This window comes from Sinohyriopsis cumingii, unplaced genomic scaffold (assembly GCF_028554795.1).
Source record: "Sinohyriopsis cumingii isolate HCF-2022 unplaced genomic scaffold, ASM2855479v2 utg000622l, whole genome shotgun sequence".
Taxonomy (NCBI): Eukaryota; Metazoa; Mollusca; class Bivalvia; order Unionida; family Unionidae; genus Sinohyriopsis; species Sinohyriopsis cumingii.
This window is the reverse complement of record NW_028315918.1, coordinates 1,979,590-1,996,744: the sequence shown is the minus strand read 5'-3', so window position 1 is coordinate 1,996,744 and position 17,155 is coordinate 1,979,590. Positions and strand designations below refer to the sequence as shown.

Here is a 17,155-nt window from a genome sequence, read left to right as displayed (position 1 = left end):
TGGTCTAGCACGCAGCGCAGTATTTGTGTCTAAATTTTACACGAAGACCAAAGATGTCTCTTCCGAGGCAGGGGTCGAGATTTGCAGATTACTTTGTGATCTGCGGATTGGATGTTGCTTCGGGTTTGGAGCCAGATTTGCTGTCTGGTAAGATGGAACTAAAAGGAGATAACGAGATAAATTCTGGCATGAATGATTTGATAAAACTGTCTTTGGATTTAGAATAATCAGTCATAGTTTTGCTCAAATTTCAAGGTTCAGATTGTGTTCGACGTCTTTCAGTTTCATGCTGGTCTGTTATTAAAAAAATCTTTTAAGGTTTCTTAGAGATTAGATTAAAATAAAGTTCTGTAACTTGCTTCTTCTGAAAATAAGTATGACTCCGCCTTCGTGGGAGGATAAATCGAAAATTATAATTTCTCTTTTTCTGTATTCGCTGTATTTATTCTCAGGTAACGTTTTCGTGCACAGAATAGCAAATCAACAACAACAACAAAAAAGAGTTACTGTAAACACCGAACTGCACTAAAAAAATGAAATACGCATATTTTTTTTACCATAATACTGATGAAGAGAAATGTAGTATGATTTATATGTGTTTGAAGAATGATAGAAAAGCATAATAAAATTTGATTTTAGTGATTTTTATAGGAATTATTTACATTTTTCTGTTTATAGGTCCATTTGTTTAATGAAGTCACTCGATGATACTTGATTTAACAGCTATGACTTTGTTTTGTATGTTACGTCTTTATTGACTTTAAAATATATAAGTACACATTCTAGATTCTCATGATTTTAATCTCACAATTATTTTTTAAGTTCTGATCAATTCATAATGTCATACCTGTCCAGTTGAGTAAAATCAAGTATAACCAAAAGATGTCATTGCATGAATTACACCAGAAATTGGTAAAAAGTAAAAAGTTCATATCAAAAGTGACTGAATCAAAGGTTGTTTTGCTTATTATTATTATTAAAAAAGTTACAAATCATAATATCGGGGTGTACACCAATATATACACCCAGAATATGTAAAAGATTGTGTATTTTGGTGTGTATTTAAGTTTTTGAGCATATTTCTGTTTCTAGGAAGCACAATCATAATATAAGAATAATTTTGATAAAGCACATAGATTGTTTGATTGTTGAATTCAACCATTTCTGGTGTTATATTCAAGTCTGCCATATTTTTTTTTACTTTGTGAACTCATTTATTTGCTTAATTCTAATGATTCCTCTGATGCTACATCACTTGTTTACAGAATCAAATGAATTTATTATTGTGATTCTATTATTTGAATTGAGGTCAGGGATGGTACCTTTAATTTGTTCTCATAATGAGGGCAAAACACTAAACATGCAGGATGCCTGCCTGATCAAACATAAAACAGTTTTTTGGTTTTGTTTATTACCATTGTGGAAAAATATACTGCATCATCATGTCAACTTCATTTCTGGATTTTATGTCTGTAATATCAGGGATGTCACTTTTACACTGCTGCTGTATAATAACTGTGTGTCAAGAGTTTTTCCAATGGTCATATAAGTTTAAAGGTAGCAGAAAAAAAGTACCTTTTCAAGAAATTCACAGGGTCAGTAAATTATGGACTGTTATTTAATGCAATGGGAAACATTTTTCTTTAAGCAATAGTGAAATAAAGAATCACTTTTTTAGGCCAAACAAAATTTATATACAGTTATGGTGACCTGACCAACCCTATTTTTCCTGCCAACTCTACAATTTTGGTTTAAAAAATGCTTCAGGATAATAATTCCAGGATGTGAATAACACTTATTTTCTAGTTTATGCTTGTTATAAATGTGTCAGGACAAAAACTATAAGTTTTCATACATAACAACCTACCTTAATTTTTGTTCAGTGTAACCAGAACCATGCATATCTTTTTAATTGGCCTTAGCTTTCTTTCTGCAGATTTTTAAAAAATATTTGAAAGAGAGATAAAGGAAGAATCTCTGAGTATATAATTCACCTCATATATTGCAAGAATGATTATACATCAGGTTAACTGCTTGAATTTTTGTTTAATCATTGTAACTTATTTCATTCCATTTTCATTCTTGGCTTATGTGAACCAATTACAGTTTGATGTTATATGATACCCAGATTTTGTGTTTACATTATTGTTAGGTGAAAATTTTCTTGAACTAAGCTCAAGCTAAAAACCTTACTGTCTTTATTGATGACTTTTTCTGTTAGTAATTTTTAGTAGGGCAGCCAGCTACAGATATTTGTGTCAAGTGTAACCTTAGCATCAACTAAAAATGAAATTGTTGTCCCGATTATGTTCTTGCTCAGTCTGGTGACAGTGACATTCATGAACCTTTAATGGTCTAAAAGTACAAATTTGATATGTGTAATCTTGATTGGTTTGGTTGTACAACAGTATGATATTAATGCACTATGCAACATTGGCAATGCTTAGTTACAAAAGTAATTTGAGTCTAGTATTTTTGAAAAAAATCAGTGCACCATGCAATATATGCAAAAAATAGTTCAGAAAATAATTTATGATGCTGTTATTTTTGCAAATGCATGTTTGTTTTTATGCAGATTAGGCAGTTGTGATTAACTCATTAACCCCTGGAGATTTTGGTCAATTTTGCCCAAAATGCGAGTAAGAAACACATTTTGGGGTCTGCTTCTAAATACTTCAAAACAAATCCACTTCCAAGAGATTTCCATTTAGCCTGATGCCTAGTTGTGTTAGATACGTCGCTTTTCATTGGATATTTCACTTGCGCATGTGCAGAAGGGTAAAAATTGTTTGTTTTTAATATTTATTATTGGACTTGATCATTTTCATGTCATAGCCACTATATACTTGAAATCTCCAACTTATCCTACTTTTTGCAAAGGTTTGCCTGTCTGTGTGCAGATCAGACTGGTCTGCCTTAGATTTGAGGCCAGAATGTCTTAAATCTGGACACAACATCCGATTCTGATAACAGGCAAATTTTTGGTGTAAAAACATTGGGTCTCAAAAAATGTTTTCCCTCTGTATTTTGTAATGCGAGTAGAAAAGTCCAGATTATTTGGTATCCTTGTGAAGCTACATCTGTCCACTTTTCTGTGCTACCACCCATTTTGGTGTATCTTAAATGATACTGATGCTGCAGAGCTCGGAAGCAGGGTACTTCCTCCTGATGCACAAACATGATGCCAAGCATTAATGAGTTAATAGTTGTAGTAACAGAATTCCAATCTTTGATGGTTTTCTTGGGGTGGGTGGGGGAAAACCAAACTTGTAAATTCCTATTTCTATCAAAGGGTATCTTGTATAGATATTCATGCCACTTTCTGCAAGTTGTAGCAGGGATTTTTTTTTAGCATTTTATAAATCTTTATGCGGAGTTATTAATCTGCTATCTGTTATATCAGAATTAAGGTCTTCTTTACAAAGAAACCATGCATTCGCTTATGAACTAGAAATAGCCTTTCTTTAAAATAAAATATTACAAATCAAAGGTTCTGATGACAAACATGTTTAAAGGTAAAAAAAAAAGATACTGTAGTTTAATGAAATAAACTTGTGGTTTTTCTATCAATGCCACATTTGATGTTGTTATGTATATCTATTATTTTTGTAATTTTTATTGATTTCATTAAATTGTGGTAATTGTCTAATGCTAAATTTTGTATATGGGTGTAGGTTCTAGTTTAAGGTGTTAAGAATGCAGATTGCATAGGGTCTATAAGTAAGTGCTTACATAGGTGTTTACAGTTATTAATTAGGTTTAATTTTGGATTTCCACTAAAGTTTTATTCTGAACTTCAATCATTAGGACTTGGATCTGTTATTCTAGGATTATTTGGGATTTAATTGGCAATACCGTAAGTTCCTTTTTGTATATTTTCATTTTGTATTCTAGTGAAATAAATTATTTGTTGAATTTTACAAAGCTTATTGCTTCTCACTCTTTTCTATTACTTCTTTTAAGACCATAGAGTTGTAATATGTGTATGTTTGTATGTCTTCAGTATAGTGTTGGTGTATTTTATTATGATGGAGGGTAAGAAAATTTGAGGGTCTTGAAGTAGTTTCAGTTTCTGAATATTGCACAACACTCCACATGTTTCTCGATTGAAGATGGTAACAAATAAAGTTGGAGAGGCCATTGGTCTTTATTTGTATATTGGCAAAAGCAAAGCTTCAGGTATCATAATTGGTTCATTATCACATTGCATGTTCTATGGCAATTAGCACTTTGAACTAAATGGATTAAAATACAATATAGCTCTCTCAGTTTATTTATGATGAAAAATATCATCTTGAATGCTTTTTAAAGTTGCTACAATCCCCAGTCTTAGCCTAATTGTCAGACAATCACAATAGTACCATTTGATATACATTATTTTACTAGTGATGCACTATCCTGTAAGGGGCCCTGAGTGGCTGAGTGGTCTAAAGCACTCACCGTTCCAGATCACTGCCATCTTACCTCTGTCTGTGTGGGTTCGAGTCCAAGGCTCGGCTAATGTGGGTATGTGGGAAAGCCTGCCAGTAGCTTTTTGTGGGTCGGTGGTTCTTCCTTGGGTTTTCCAGGGCTCTTCCTCCACCAGTTATACTGGCCGCCATGTATAGCCTATCTTGTGCTGAAAAATGGCATTAAACCCTAGACAACAACAACAACAACTACTATCCTGTAAGGTTGAACAAAAGACAGCTCATTATTACCCATGAATAACAAGTGACTACTTATTACAGGCAGTCAATAATTGGAAAGCAGAAATAGCATTGTTCCCCATTCATAAGTCATGTGCTTTGATTTGTACTGACTTTATAGCATTGGAGATGAGTTTCACAAGTCTGAGGTACCAACTTTACAAATGAAGCCATGTTAGGGAGGATGAATTTATTAACTTACTAGTGTCTTCTAAGAACTCCAGAATGTAATACCATATTCTCTTGATATTTTTTTTCAAATGTGATTTAGATAACACCTTTTATAAACAATCCAGGCTGGCAGCTCAACAGCAGCAGGCTGTCCAGGCTCCATAACTTACAGTTTGGATGTCTTTTATGACTTCTAGCACAATAAAGAGTAGCACTTAACTTTTTCCTTCCATTTGCCCAATATGGCATCAACAGGACTGCATTCAGCAAAACAAGAGGGATTTCAAACTTTGCATGAAATAAATTGTACTGAATGCACAAAATACAAAAGCACATGATAGGACAGTATTTATTTATTTGAGAAAAAACGACACTCTTATGAATAAAATTCAATAAATCTGTGCAGTACCTAAAATGTCAAACAACTTATACACAGCACGTAATCTTAATTTCCATCTGAAGCCAGAATGGATTTGATCATGAATTTGTGATACACTTCACTGGTAAGGGGTTTTGTTTGGTGTTTTATGGCATAGCAAAAGACACAGTACATGTATTTAGTGGCAAGACAATTGTAATAATGTACCTTGCCCAAAGACACACCACGGTAGCAGCCTGGGATGATGGCAGGAATTGAACATGTACCCTTTTGGTTGTAATTTTTACATACTAACCCAGAGTTTAACTTGATACACACTTTTCCATTGGCCAACAGGGTTAGCTCATGGACATCAACTGGCCCTGCAGACAATTAATTGGCACTTCCAGTCCACACAAAAAAATGTGTTCAGTTGCATTATTCTGAAAATGTGTATGACAGAACAATGGAATATGAATATTGTCAGATTATAATGTAATATAATTTATTCAGCTTTGACTCTGGAAAAAATTTAACTGGCTGTATGGACCAGTATTAACTTAGCCTCATCAAAGCTAATGTACCAGCAGCTAAATAGACCACCGGTAACCACCTTTCCAGCTCATGTCTCTGTTAGTAGCCTCTTAAGGCATACCAGAGGATGCCTTGGGTCTGTTTTGCATACTGAGTCAGTAGTGGGGCACATCATTGACATTAATGATATACATATATATATATATATATATATATATATATATATATATATATATATATATATGATAAAGATATGCATAAATATATGATTGAACTTAAGTGTCTTGTTCCAGTTGTATTGTGATATATTATGCGAACTTCATTATTTGATTGTCATGACATGAGTTGATGTAGATAGAGTGGATATTGACAGATTTATACTTCAGCCTGTAATCTTGTCACTTACTAAGATCATCACATTTATAGTAATTTTATGTTTCAGTATCATAATAGTGAGGTTTAAAACCATTGATAACCTGTATTTAGTAGGGAAATTGTCATTACAGTTTAATGGATCACAAGTGCATTTGTACCATTTTATAAATAATATCATTTATGACCAACAGTTTTACTACTTGAGTTCCTATCTTTTTACAACCAAGCTAATCACTGTCTTTCTCACTTAAAATTCAGTAAAAGAAAGGCAGAGATTTATGAATTTTACAGAAGTTAGTTGGCCTCAAAATATCTCAATATAATGCTGTATCACAGACATAAATTTCAAATATATTGTATAGTAAGAAATCCCATTATTTGTTTATTTTTTTTAAGTTCAAAACTTTTTATTTGCACCTTAGAAACATATTTCTTTTTAACACATTATCCCCTGGAGCTTTTTGCCATTTTTGCCTGAAAATCGAGCAGGAAACACATTTTGAATGCTATTTCTGAATAGACTCGAAACACCAAATCCCTGGTCATCTTTCAATAACATTCAATAACATACTGCCTAGTTGTGTTAGAAACATAATTTTTCGTTGGCTATTTGACTCGCGCATGGGCAGAAAGGTAAAAGTTGGATTTTTTTATTTATTTTTTTTTCTAAACGGAGCTATTATTTTTGTATGGAGACCACTCTTTATTCCAAATGCCCGTCTTATCCTACTTTTTGCAAAGGCTCATCTGTCTGTTTGCAGTTCATACCAGTTTGCCTTAGATCTGAGACCAAAAAGTCTAAAATCCGGACACAAAATGGGATTCCGACCATGGGCGAATTTTGCGTAAAAGAAAGTCGGGTCCAAAAGATGAGGTTTTTCTATCTGTATTTTGTAGTGCAACTAGATATTCCAGATTATTTGGTATCATTGTAGAGCTACATCTGTCTACCTTTCTATAATACCACCCACTTTAGTGTATCATGCATGACCATGACACTACAGAGCTTGGCAGTAGGTTACTACCTCCTGCCCTGTAAAGTCATCGCTAGGGGTTAATGTGTTAAAGTTGCCTAAATTGATACATGTAAATAGTATATGTAGATGAGAAGAAATGAAATGGGCTAGAATGCATATATAGCATATAAAAAGGAAAGACGTATATACATGTATATGCAGACATATTAATAGATAATTGTTTGGGGTTTGTGATAGCTTGAGTTTTGAGAGAGAGAGAGAGATAGGTAAAAGACATAATATTGAAAACTTAATAACTATTTTACTTTGAATCAGTTTCATTTGCTCTGTGAAAACTACGTCAATGCAAAATATACTTTTTATAGATTTATTTATACTCATGACTCGATGATTTGACAATACTTTCTTTATCCATTTGCTTAGCAATTATTACCTAGTCATCCAGAAATTGGCATCATGAGTCAAAACATTATTTGACATGGAAACTTTTAAGACAGATTTGAGAACATTTATTTTGATCCATTTAATCGTTTCCAAAACAGTAAATATTTATCTGTCTACTGTAATTATCACATGAATAATAAATGAAAAACACTAATTGTAAGTACTAAACAGTTGGTAGATTGATCATGCTTTTAATAAAATACAAGTAGCTACTGGTAGTTATTATCAAAAAGTGACTTGTTTTCAGAGACACTTGTCAAGGAAATCTCATGAATTATATTATTAATAAGACACATAATTGCCTAATCACTTTGCAATCTGCAAGTTTTTGCATACATTGAAGCTAACATGTCCCTGTCTAGGTTAGGACTTGAAAGTTTGCAGATCCCACATGTGTACTGATTATTATAACTCTATGGTCTTAAAGTAAGTAACAGAAGAGAGTGAATACCAACAAGTTTTGTAAAATTCAACAAATATAAATTATTTTGCATGAATGCAATGCAAAAATTTAGAAAGAACTAAAAGTTATTTGAGTTAAATCCCAAATAGTCCTAAAGATTCTATCACAATTCCAAAACTATAGAGTATTTCGAGTGAACTAAAGTGGTGTTCTGAATGAATTTCAATTTTGAATGTGCTGATATACAAATAGCCTGGACTGTGGCAGTTTGTTAACAGTCTTGATCAGAGGTCTTGCTAGGATTTTAAAACTAGGAGTCCAGGACATCCATTTTGGTAAAACTAGGAGTCCCACCAGCAAAAGCTGCAGTCCCCTCCCAGAAAACTATGCAAATTAAAGAACTATTGGTTGCCATTGAGTTTAATTTCTACATTCTTTGTAACACTGACATAGCTCATGTCTGTCTATCATAGTGAGACTGAATTTTGTCCATCCAATGAAGGTCTTATTCCAAGCACTAAGCTAGGTATCACACACTTTCTTACACTAGGCTACTGTCCCATCTGAACTACCAGTTCTAGCAACTTTAAAGCTTTTATGAATCTCATTATAATCTTCGTCAGTTTGCCATTTAACCCCAAAATACTTATCCAGATTTGCGAAAGACATTTTGTCTAAGTCTCAACATGTCTTGATTCTCAGGTCACATGCACTGTTTATTCAGCTACACATGGATATGAACACAATAATGAAAACTAAAGTTGTTTATTTGATGTACTCTTATAAATGACCACATGTACATCTCTGGGTCTTTCTGTATATATCAGTACCTTTTCATACCCAGCAGCCAGTCAAAGCCTTTGAACTTGCTGTCTAGCTATTGCATCATGTTCTTTTGATGTACTCTATAATGGCAACATGTACATCATGTGGTCTTTTAGCCTCTGTCTTGTGCCATTGTAAATATCAGCACAACTAATTGATCAACATATTTTCCCAGTAAGCAGGTGGCTGAAGCAGGACTGGCAAGTCTTTGAATTTTCCACCCATCTATTACATACCTAACGAGGACTCCCACCTAAGTGATTTTCTGCATCCCAGATAAAAAAAATTGGCATCCAAATATGCGTGATTAATCATTTCTGAGATCTCTGCTTGATGTATCACAGTGATATAATCCAGAATGTCCTTAAATGAATTCACAGGAATCCCAACATAGTTGTATCATCCTAGAAGGATTAACAAGCTTTTTGTATTTCCCAATAAATAATTGAACTAAATAAATTAAATTCTCGCAAATAACAGCTAAACAATAAGACTGATTTTACTTCAGATTTAAAAAATAAGTAATTCTGAAGTAAACAACATTTATATAAAAAGCGAAGACAGGACAGAACATGGATGAGAGTCATTTTCCCATAAAATTCATAAACAGCTTGCTTCTAGAACATTCTTAACTTTTAAATAAAGCTAGACCTTGAACTCAACATCAGTAAGTATGTTTACCTTCAAATAATAATGATCTTAATATATAATTAAAAAAATCATAAAGAAATACTAGCTATCTAATATGTTGTTTATAAAAAAATATGAGTAGTCACATAGGCCCTGACTTGATTACCGAGTGTTATGTTTACCCCGACCCAGAGTAGCCCAGTTGAAACATGTATAATCAAAGTAATTCTGACAAGCCATTGTTTGATGTTAAACATTGCCGCAGGCTAGCACTAATCCATTATGTAAGATTACCGTAGCTAGAAGTGGAGAGCCGGACCTCAGAGTTGCGAAGTCACAGATACCCAATTATCACCTAGGTGTGGAAATGTTTGTCCAAGATCAAAAGAAGTTGCCTGAAGAAGTGGGAGTGTCTTAACTTCTTTTCCCTGCAGACAGACAGACAGGTTGAACTGGCCGCTAAGATGATTGGACAGGGTCACAGCGCTACCCAATCAGAATCGAGATGGGGAGAGACCTTGATTTGGGTAGAATGATATCTCCGCGTCTTCCGGCAAGAATTAGTTCGCTAAGAGAAATTACCCAGAGTGGAGGTTAGCGTAACTCCGAATAGTCATTCGTTATTGGCAGGAAAATCTTAGAGCAGGAAATTCTAAGTACAGAGAGCTTCAAATAAGGAAGCTTTGAGGGACAGACCAGTTACAGTTTGGTCCCATAGTCTCAGATAGAGAGACGGAGGAAAGGAGAAGAAAGGAGAAGTTGAAGTCTGGGAGCGAAATTGGAGGAGGAGATAGTTGAGAGGGAAACGGAGACAAAGGAGGAGTTAGAAGAATGGAAAGAAGGAAGGAATTAGCGGGAAAGAAAGAGATGAATAGATGCAAGGACGGGGAAAATTGAACTCACACTGTAAATCACGGGATGAATTAGGCTGTCACTTGGTCAAGGGAAAGACGAGTGATTGGAAGTTATCGTTTTTAAATTATCGAATTTATTAAATTGTTATTGATTGAATTTCATCTTCGTGTTCTTATAATTTAGCCGTTGGTATAGCTGACTGGGGGCTCAGAGCTGTAAATCTACCTCGTCACTAATTTAACTTTATAACCTCACGAGCCAGGGTGGAACTTCCATCATAATTTAATTAAATTATATTGGAAGAACCCCACCCCAATGTGTGCAAACGTCACACCGAGTCAGGTCATTCACACACTGTAGATATATATAACATAATCATGGAAAAAACAAGACACAATACAGGTTAAATATACATAAGATATTTCAATTAATATGTTACTCATAAGTTGAAATATAAATATTTCTTTCCTGTTCTCAAAACTTCCTTCGTATGGCTAATACCCGTGTGACAAAATGTGAAATTCACCTCTTGATATTGACCACAAAATGGAAATAGACTTTGACAGTATATCATTTGAATTCACGAATCAGTGGACAAAAGAATTTGAATTTGTCCAGGTTGTCTGACAAATGGATTTATGAATCTCTGACAAAGGTATATTTGAAATTACATTTATTTGTCCATTTAACAAAGTATCATTGATGGAAGTCACTCTTTTTTTGTTACTTCAGTGCTAATCTGTTCATTTTTTCAACAGGGGCCCCGAGTGGCTGAGTGGTTACGGATCACTGCCACCTCACCTCTGTCTGCGTGGGCTTGAGTCGCGGATTCAGCCAAATGAGTGTGGGTATGTGAGAAAGCTTGCCAGTTGCTTCTCGTGGGTCAGTGGTTCTTTCCGGGGTTTTCCCGGGTTCTTCTTCCACCATTAATACTGGCCGTCATGTATAGCCTATCGTGTGCTGAAAAATGGCATTAAACCCTACAACAACAGGCAGCATTACTTTTATAAATAGTTTTTAAAGAAGATATATCTACTTGCTATTTATGTGGGGTTTTATTACATGTATTATTGCTGACATGTACATTAAATTACATGATCTTTCAATTACAGGTGAGAGCTTCCACTGTACGCCATTAGATCGTCCATACAAATCTAAGGTTCTTGCTAGTTACCCTGACAGTGTTACAGGAAATCCTTTTGACAAAAATGCAGTTGGAATGGTAAGAAGATTAATTAAATTGTTAGAAAATCAATCAGTTTACATCCCCAGCATAAGGATATAGGGGATCTGAAATGGGATATGATTTAATGATGAATTAATGAAACAATTTGAATACAGTAATGTCAAACATTTGCTTGACAATTCTCGCAAAACCTGGACATTATTTGATGAGTTTCATAACTTTTGGTATTAAATCATTACCCATTTGAGATTCTGTTTATCACATAGTTTTTAATTTAATTTAAAGTTTAGAGAGAAACAAGAATAAATAATTTTGTTCATTCTGACTTGACTGATGCACAATTCATTTCTTTGACATACAGAATAGTCTAAAACAGTTTTGTAACCATTAATATTTAAAAGCATAATTTTTTAAAACAAATTATCAGTCAAACAGCAACTGTCCTTGCAAAATAATAGAACATATAACAATTTAAGACATACAGCATCATCGGACCTGCAAACCCTAATGTTTTCACAGTGAATTTCACGACTCTGTGTAGCCATTCAGTTATTCACAAAGCGTTGCAAAACAAAATCACGAATTCCCCAATTTTCAATTGGCTTAAATCAGCAAGTAAAGTAACTTTCCTCCCGTTAATTGCTGTTCATGATATCATCAGTAATCACTGATGCCAATAACAGTCCCATATTGCTAGTCACGTTGTTAATAAAAAAAAATATCCATTTGTTACAGTTTGCCCTGTAGCAAGCATTTTGAAGTATTTAATCTATATTTAGAACAGAAGTTTTACAAATACTTTTGGAAGAAAACTGAGCCCAGTTGGAATTTTTTTAGTGGCACATGTACATGCTCATAGCAACTGTAATTTCTTTTAAACAATCACTAAATGATGAAAGGTTTGTTTTGAGTTTAGGAATTTTTTAGTTATATAGATCAGCATATATCGTAATTTGTTTGAGTTCATATTCCAGATTTAATGTAAGGTATTTGTGACAGGATATTTCCATTATTTAATTTGGAACAGTAGACTAATGTAGGCATAGACACGTTCTATTAAGAGTTTGAATTGCATCACATGCAGCATTAGAAGTGAACCTTAAAAACCTTGAAAAATCTAAAACTTCATTTTGACCATAGAAATTTAAGATAAACTAAAACAAACTAAAGGAACCCTAAATATAAAGAAGCTAAAATTTGAAGAGATGAATGGCTCTACCCCAGCCCAACAAAATAGGCCTTTCTGTACAAATTTTTATTAGGCAAGCCAAGCAGTAGAGAAATCGGATGAATTATGCAAATTAAAGACATCCAGTCATTGTATTCTATCATTCAGTTCATAGTCCCATAATGGCATATCGTCAGAAAATTAACAGCAATAGCATTGTGTTCATTTCAGTTTTTGAACAGTTCGAAGTATGTTTCCTTCAACCTCAAAGCATACATTATCAGATTTTTAAAAAAATGTTATGCTCACCATGGAGATAATCTTGTAATATCTTGTAATTGCTTTGTGTCTTGAATCTCAAAAACAATTGCAAAACCTTTAAACCTTAAAATAAAAACCCGAAAATTTTAAAATTTAATTTACTGTCATAAACTCCCTAACACTTGATCATTATTTCCCATACTCGGAGCATAAATATCTTCAGTTAGACATTTTTTGCAATATCACACTGCCTTCATCAGTGTCTAATGTTGATCATGCGACTAATGTTGGTCACGTTATATGAGGAGACTGGGTAGATGGATGCTAATTCTCTGTTTAGTTTTGGCCTACACTGTCATATTTTGATTGCCTCCTACACATTCCTTTTCCATATATTGTCTTCTGATGTGATTACCATAGTTTGGATAGGGACAATGGAATGCCCCATGCTGCTACAATTTTCATGTATGACCAATGACTCCCTACTGATGTGTTCCTTAATCCAGGTTTCTAACACCCTGCCTGTTTCCCCAGTGTAATTCTTCTCAGAATCATTACATTTGATTGAATAAACTACCCCACATTTTTTCAGATCTTCAGTTTTGTCCTTCACATGTGTAAATTGTTGTCTTAAAGAGTTGTATTGTTTGTGATATGCATTGAATCCTTGTCATCTGAATTTTTTGCTCTGGCTAGGACGCACTACAGATGTATGACATGCCAATGTTGGTTCTGTTTAGGCTACTCCTGGTTTTGTGCGGTGTGTTTTCTGCTTTTCTGGAAGTTTGAAAATCCACATTGGATAGCCATTTACCCTTAGTGCTGATTTCACGTGCTCTGCTTCCTCCAGTAGATGTAATCATCAGTGACTAGGGAATTAGTTTGGGCCATTAAAGATCTTGGAGAAACAGTTTACTACCTTAGCTTCTTACATCTTTGGTAGCCTGTGTGACCTTGCAGAACGAGGAACTGAACAATCCAGGAGTCAATCACCTCCTCTTGAGAGAGGTGATGTACCACTCACAATATGCCTCCAATTATCAAAGTGGTACACCACAAGCAACCATAGGCCTTTTTTCTCAGGGACCTATTGTTTTGGCAACAATATGTGTCCAGAGAGACACCAGTATTCTATGGCATGGACCTCCTCTATGTTGAGTACATTCCATTTTTTCTCTGTTTTTGATCAGTTATAACAAGAGCATCAGCCTACCCACCTAACTGACAGTAGCAATGGATAATGATGTATTGATGCTATTAAAATGTTGTGTGAGGGGTGGGTGGGGGTAATACTAATTTTAATTCTGCAGTACTTACCCATTGCATATGTTTAATGTCCTTCTCCCACCTGCTCTGATGTCCTGGCAGAATCATCATCTTTGGAAATGATGACAGTTCTGCACATGACTCAAGCCAGATACTTTATGGAATTGTGTCATACTGACAATTTCCACTATATGGGATTATGTATTCACATCAAACAAGTTGATTTTTTGGGCAAAAGAAAACATAAAATTACACAGTTGTGATGGGTAAGTATTGCAGAGTTAAAAGTAACTTTATCCTCGACCCCCTAAAAACTCCATGCTAACTATGATGGCCCTGTTCCACCATGACTAGACTCTTCCATGTGGCACTGATCAAAGCACTTCAGTCTGACAGACGATTGTGCATTGTCAAACCACAGAATATGATCTTGATCCAGTTTGCTTAACTCACATCTCACAGGCACTCTCATGGATCAGTCTGATCCGCCTAGTGCCACAAAGCACTCGCTGCAAACAATGCCCATCTTCACTGCTATAACACAGTAGTTGGGGTTCATAGAACCTTTGTCATAGATGAACCTTATTATAAACAACCAGGTCAGTTAGCTGAAGAAAATGATGCATGTATGAATTAAAAGATTACAGGTGGGGAAATAAAAGCAGGTGCAAAAATACATGCTTTTGATTAAATGTAGACAAAACTAGTCTGAAATACACTTGTATATAGACATCTTACATTTGTGTAGTATAGTCTATAATGTGTTACACACCATACATGTGCATGAAAAATCCATGAATTTGAGTAGAGATCATATGTTATACAATCCATGTATCAGTCATATCTTGTTAGAAAACACAAATAAGACATATATAAACAATGGTTGTCCTTGTTTGATCTATATATCATTGTCAACAAACATGTCACTAGACAATTCACAGCAATACTGTCACCAGTAGCATGTGGATATAGTTGTTTACTTACGACTTGTACACGTACATAAACTAACCTAGATTTTGGCAAGCTGGAGACAGCTATCATCTTCCTGAAGCTACCTAAGTGATGAGGCAATTCATTGGGAAATAAAAACATGAACAAATTAAAAAGTAACTTGATGGCCAGATATTTAACGTTTCAATATGTTGGAAAATAATTTGTGTTTTTGTTGCAGTTAGTAGCAGTCGTTAGCATAAACATTTTTACTGCAAAAAGGAAACTTTCACAGCACAATAAATGTCTTCTAGTCACATTAGAAAATGCAACAGTCCATCAGATTCTATTGCATTTATTTAAGTTAGGTGCTGACTTCCTTTGATGAGAGGTGCTTTGTTTTTATTGAAGATTGTAATCTGCTTGTTTTGATGAAGAGTGTACCTGTTATTGAAGTCAACACCATAGAACAAATTTGGGGGAACAAACAAATCCCCATTTGTTATTCAGGTGACAACATCAAATAATTGTAGAACATTGATTGGGACTGAATTTTTTATTTATTTGCTTATTATTTATACAAAACAATCAGCACTTAGCTTCTTTGAAGTTTCAGGAGAATTTTTTTATAGGTTCATTAAAAAGAGAATTAGTCATCATTTGGTTGATTGCAATCGTTCCTGTTCCTGCCTTCAAAGATTGGTCAGTTGTAGCTTGTCTGATAGCTTGACTGATTGCATCAACAGCAAACAGTACTTTGGCAAGATGTCAGCATAATAGGATTATGAGGTAACAGTGCACTGTTAAGATGATTTGTCTGTATGAACAAAGGGTTTGTTTATGTAACAATAGTTAGATTCCAGTGCATTTTATATCCAAGTTTTCAGCTTCCTTTCATGGTGCATTTGAACTACAAACCTAAGATTGTTATTCAACCATCCCTATAAACCCACTGTAGGTCAAAATAACTATAGACAATATGGCTGGCCATATCAGTACAATCAGTACACTCAGGGACTGTCATATACACTAGGCATCCCTTGTCAAAACAAATTTGGCCCCCTTGCTGATAGCTCTTCTGAAAGTGGAAATTTACTAGTTACTAGTACATATTCAATTGTATGTTATTGTCAGTTCAGATTTATACAGTGAATATAAATTTAGTAGAAAATGCTGTTGTAGAAAAGCTGTTGTTTTATACGGTAATGACAAGTGTAGCAATGGTTATTGTGAACATAGTTTTTATTCTGTTAATATCTCCTTTTGTGCCTCTATTAGGACTGCTGTTAATCTCATGAATTTAGGAGTTTCTAGTAAAGGTTTACACATAGGTCATTTAAATATTCAGGGTATTCATGGCAAGATGGATCAAGGGAAGTTACTGCTGACCTTTTCAAATAATAAAATACATTTATTTGGACTCTGAAACAATGTTGACAGAAAACCACTGTGAAAATTTCTTGTATATCAATGGCTATGACAAACCTTATCGAAAGGATAGGGAATCAGGAGGAGGTGGGCTCTTGTGTATGTTAGAACTGGAACTGTTACTAAAAGAAGGGAAGACCTAGAAATACAGGAGAAAGAATCAATTTGGCTCTAGATCACTCCAGAGAAAGTCAAGTCTTACTTAGTTGCTTGTTGGTTTTGTGTTCAGACCCCCATCATCATATACTGATTGGAGTGAATAATTTGAACTTCAGATAGATCAAATTTCAAATGAAGAAGGTGAATTTTACATTCTTGGCAATATAAACATAGACCTTCTCAGTTGTTAAATAAGAATGAATTGGATTTTATTGTGTTGTTAGGTACAGAGCAACTAGTAAATGAACCCACCAGAGTTACATTTAACTCTAAAACACTTGGTATCCTGGAGATGAAAGCCATATGGAAACATTCCATCAGTGTCAGAAGAAGCTACATGGAAAGGGCATTCTCATTCTGTCTGACAACTCCACTGTGGTGAATTATCTCAGAAGATAAGGAGGAATGAAGTGCCCACACCTTTACGTTCTTTGGGAATTTCTAAGCTGTTGTCTTCAACAATAAATCCATAATATTTCAGGCCAGCTACAGTTATT

General features: G+C 34.4%; 1 protein-coding gene across 4 annotated transcripts in view; it reads left to right on the top strand.

Annotated features, from left to right (window-relative positions):
• Window positions 1-15: 15 nt before the first annotated feature.
• Window positions 16-17,155, top strand: part of LOC149773657 (DENN domain-containing protein 5B-like) — a 126,505-nt gene continuing 109,365 nt past the window's right edge. For all 4 annotated transcript variants that reach the window (XM_089946075.1, XM_089946076.1, XM_089946074.1 and 1 more), the window contains exons 1-2: window positions 16-147; window positions 11,373-11,482. In XM_089946075.1, coding sequence (XP_089802201.1) covers window positions 54-147; window positions 11,373-11,482 — 204 coding nt within the window. In that variant the 5' untranslated portion in view covers window positions 16-53. The remainder of the gene's footprint in view (window positions 148-11,372; window positions 11,483-17,155) is intronic.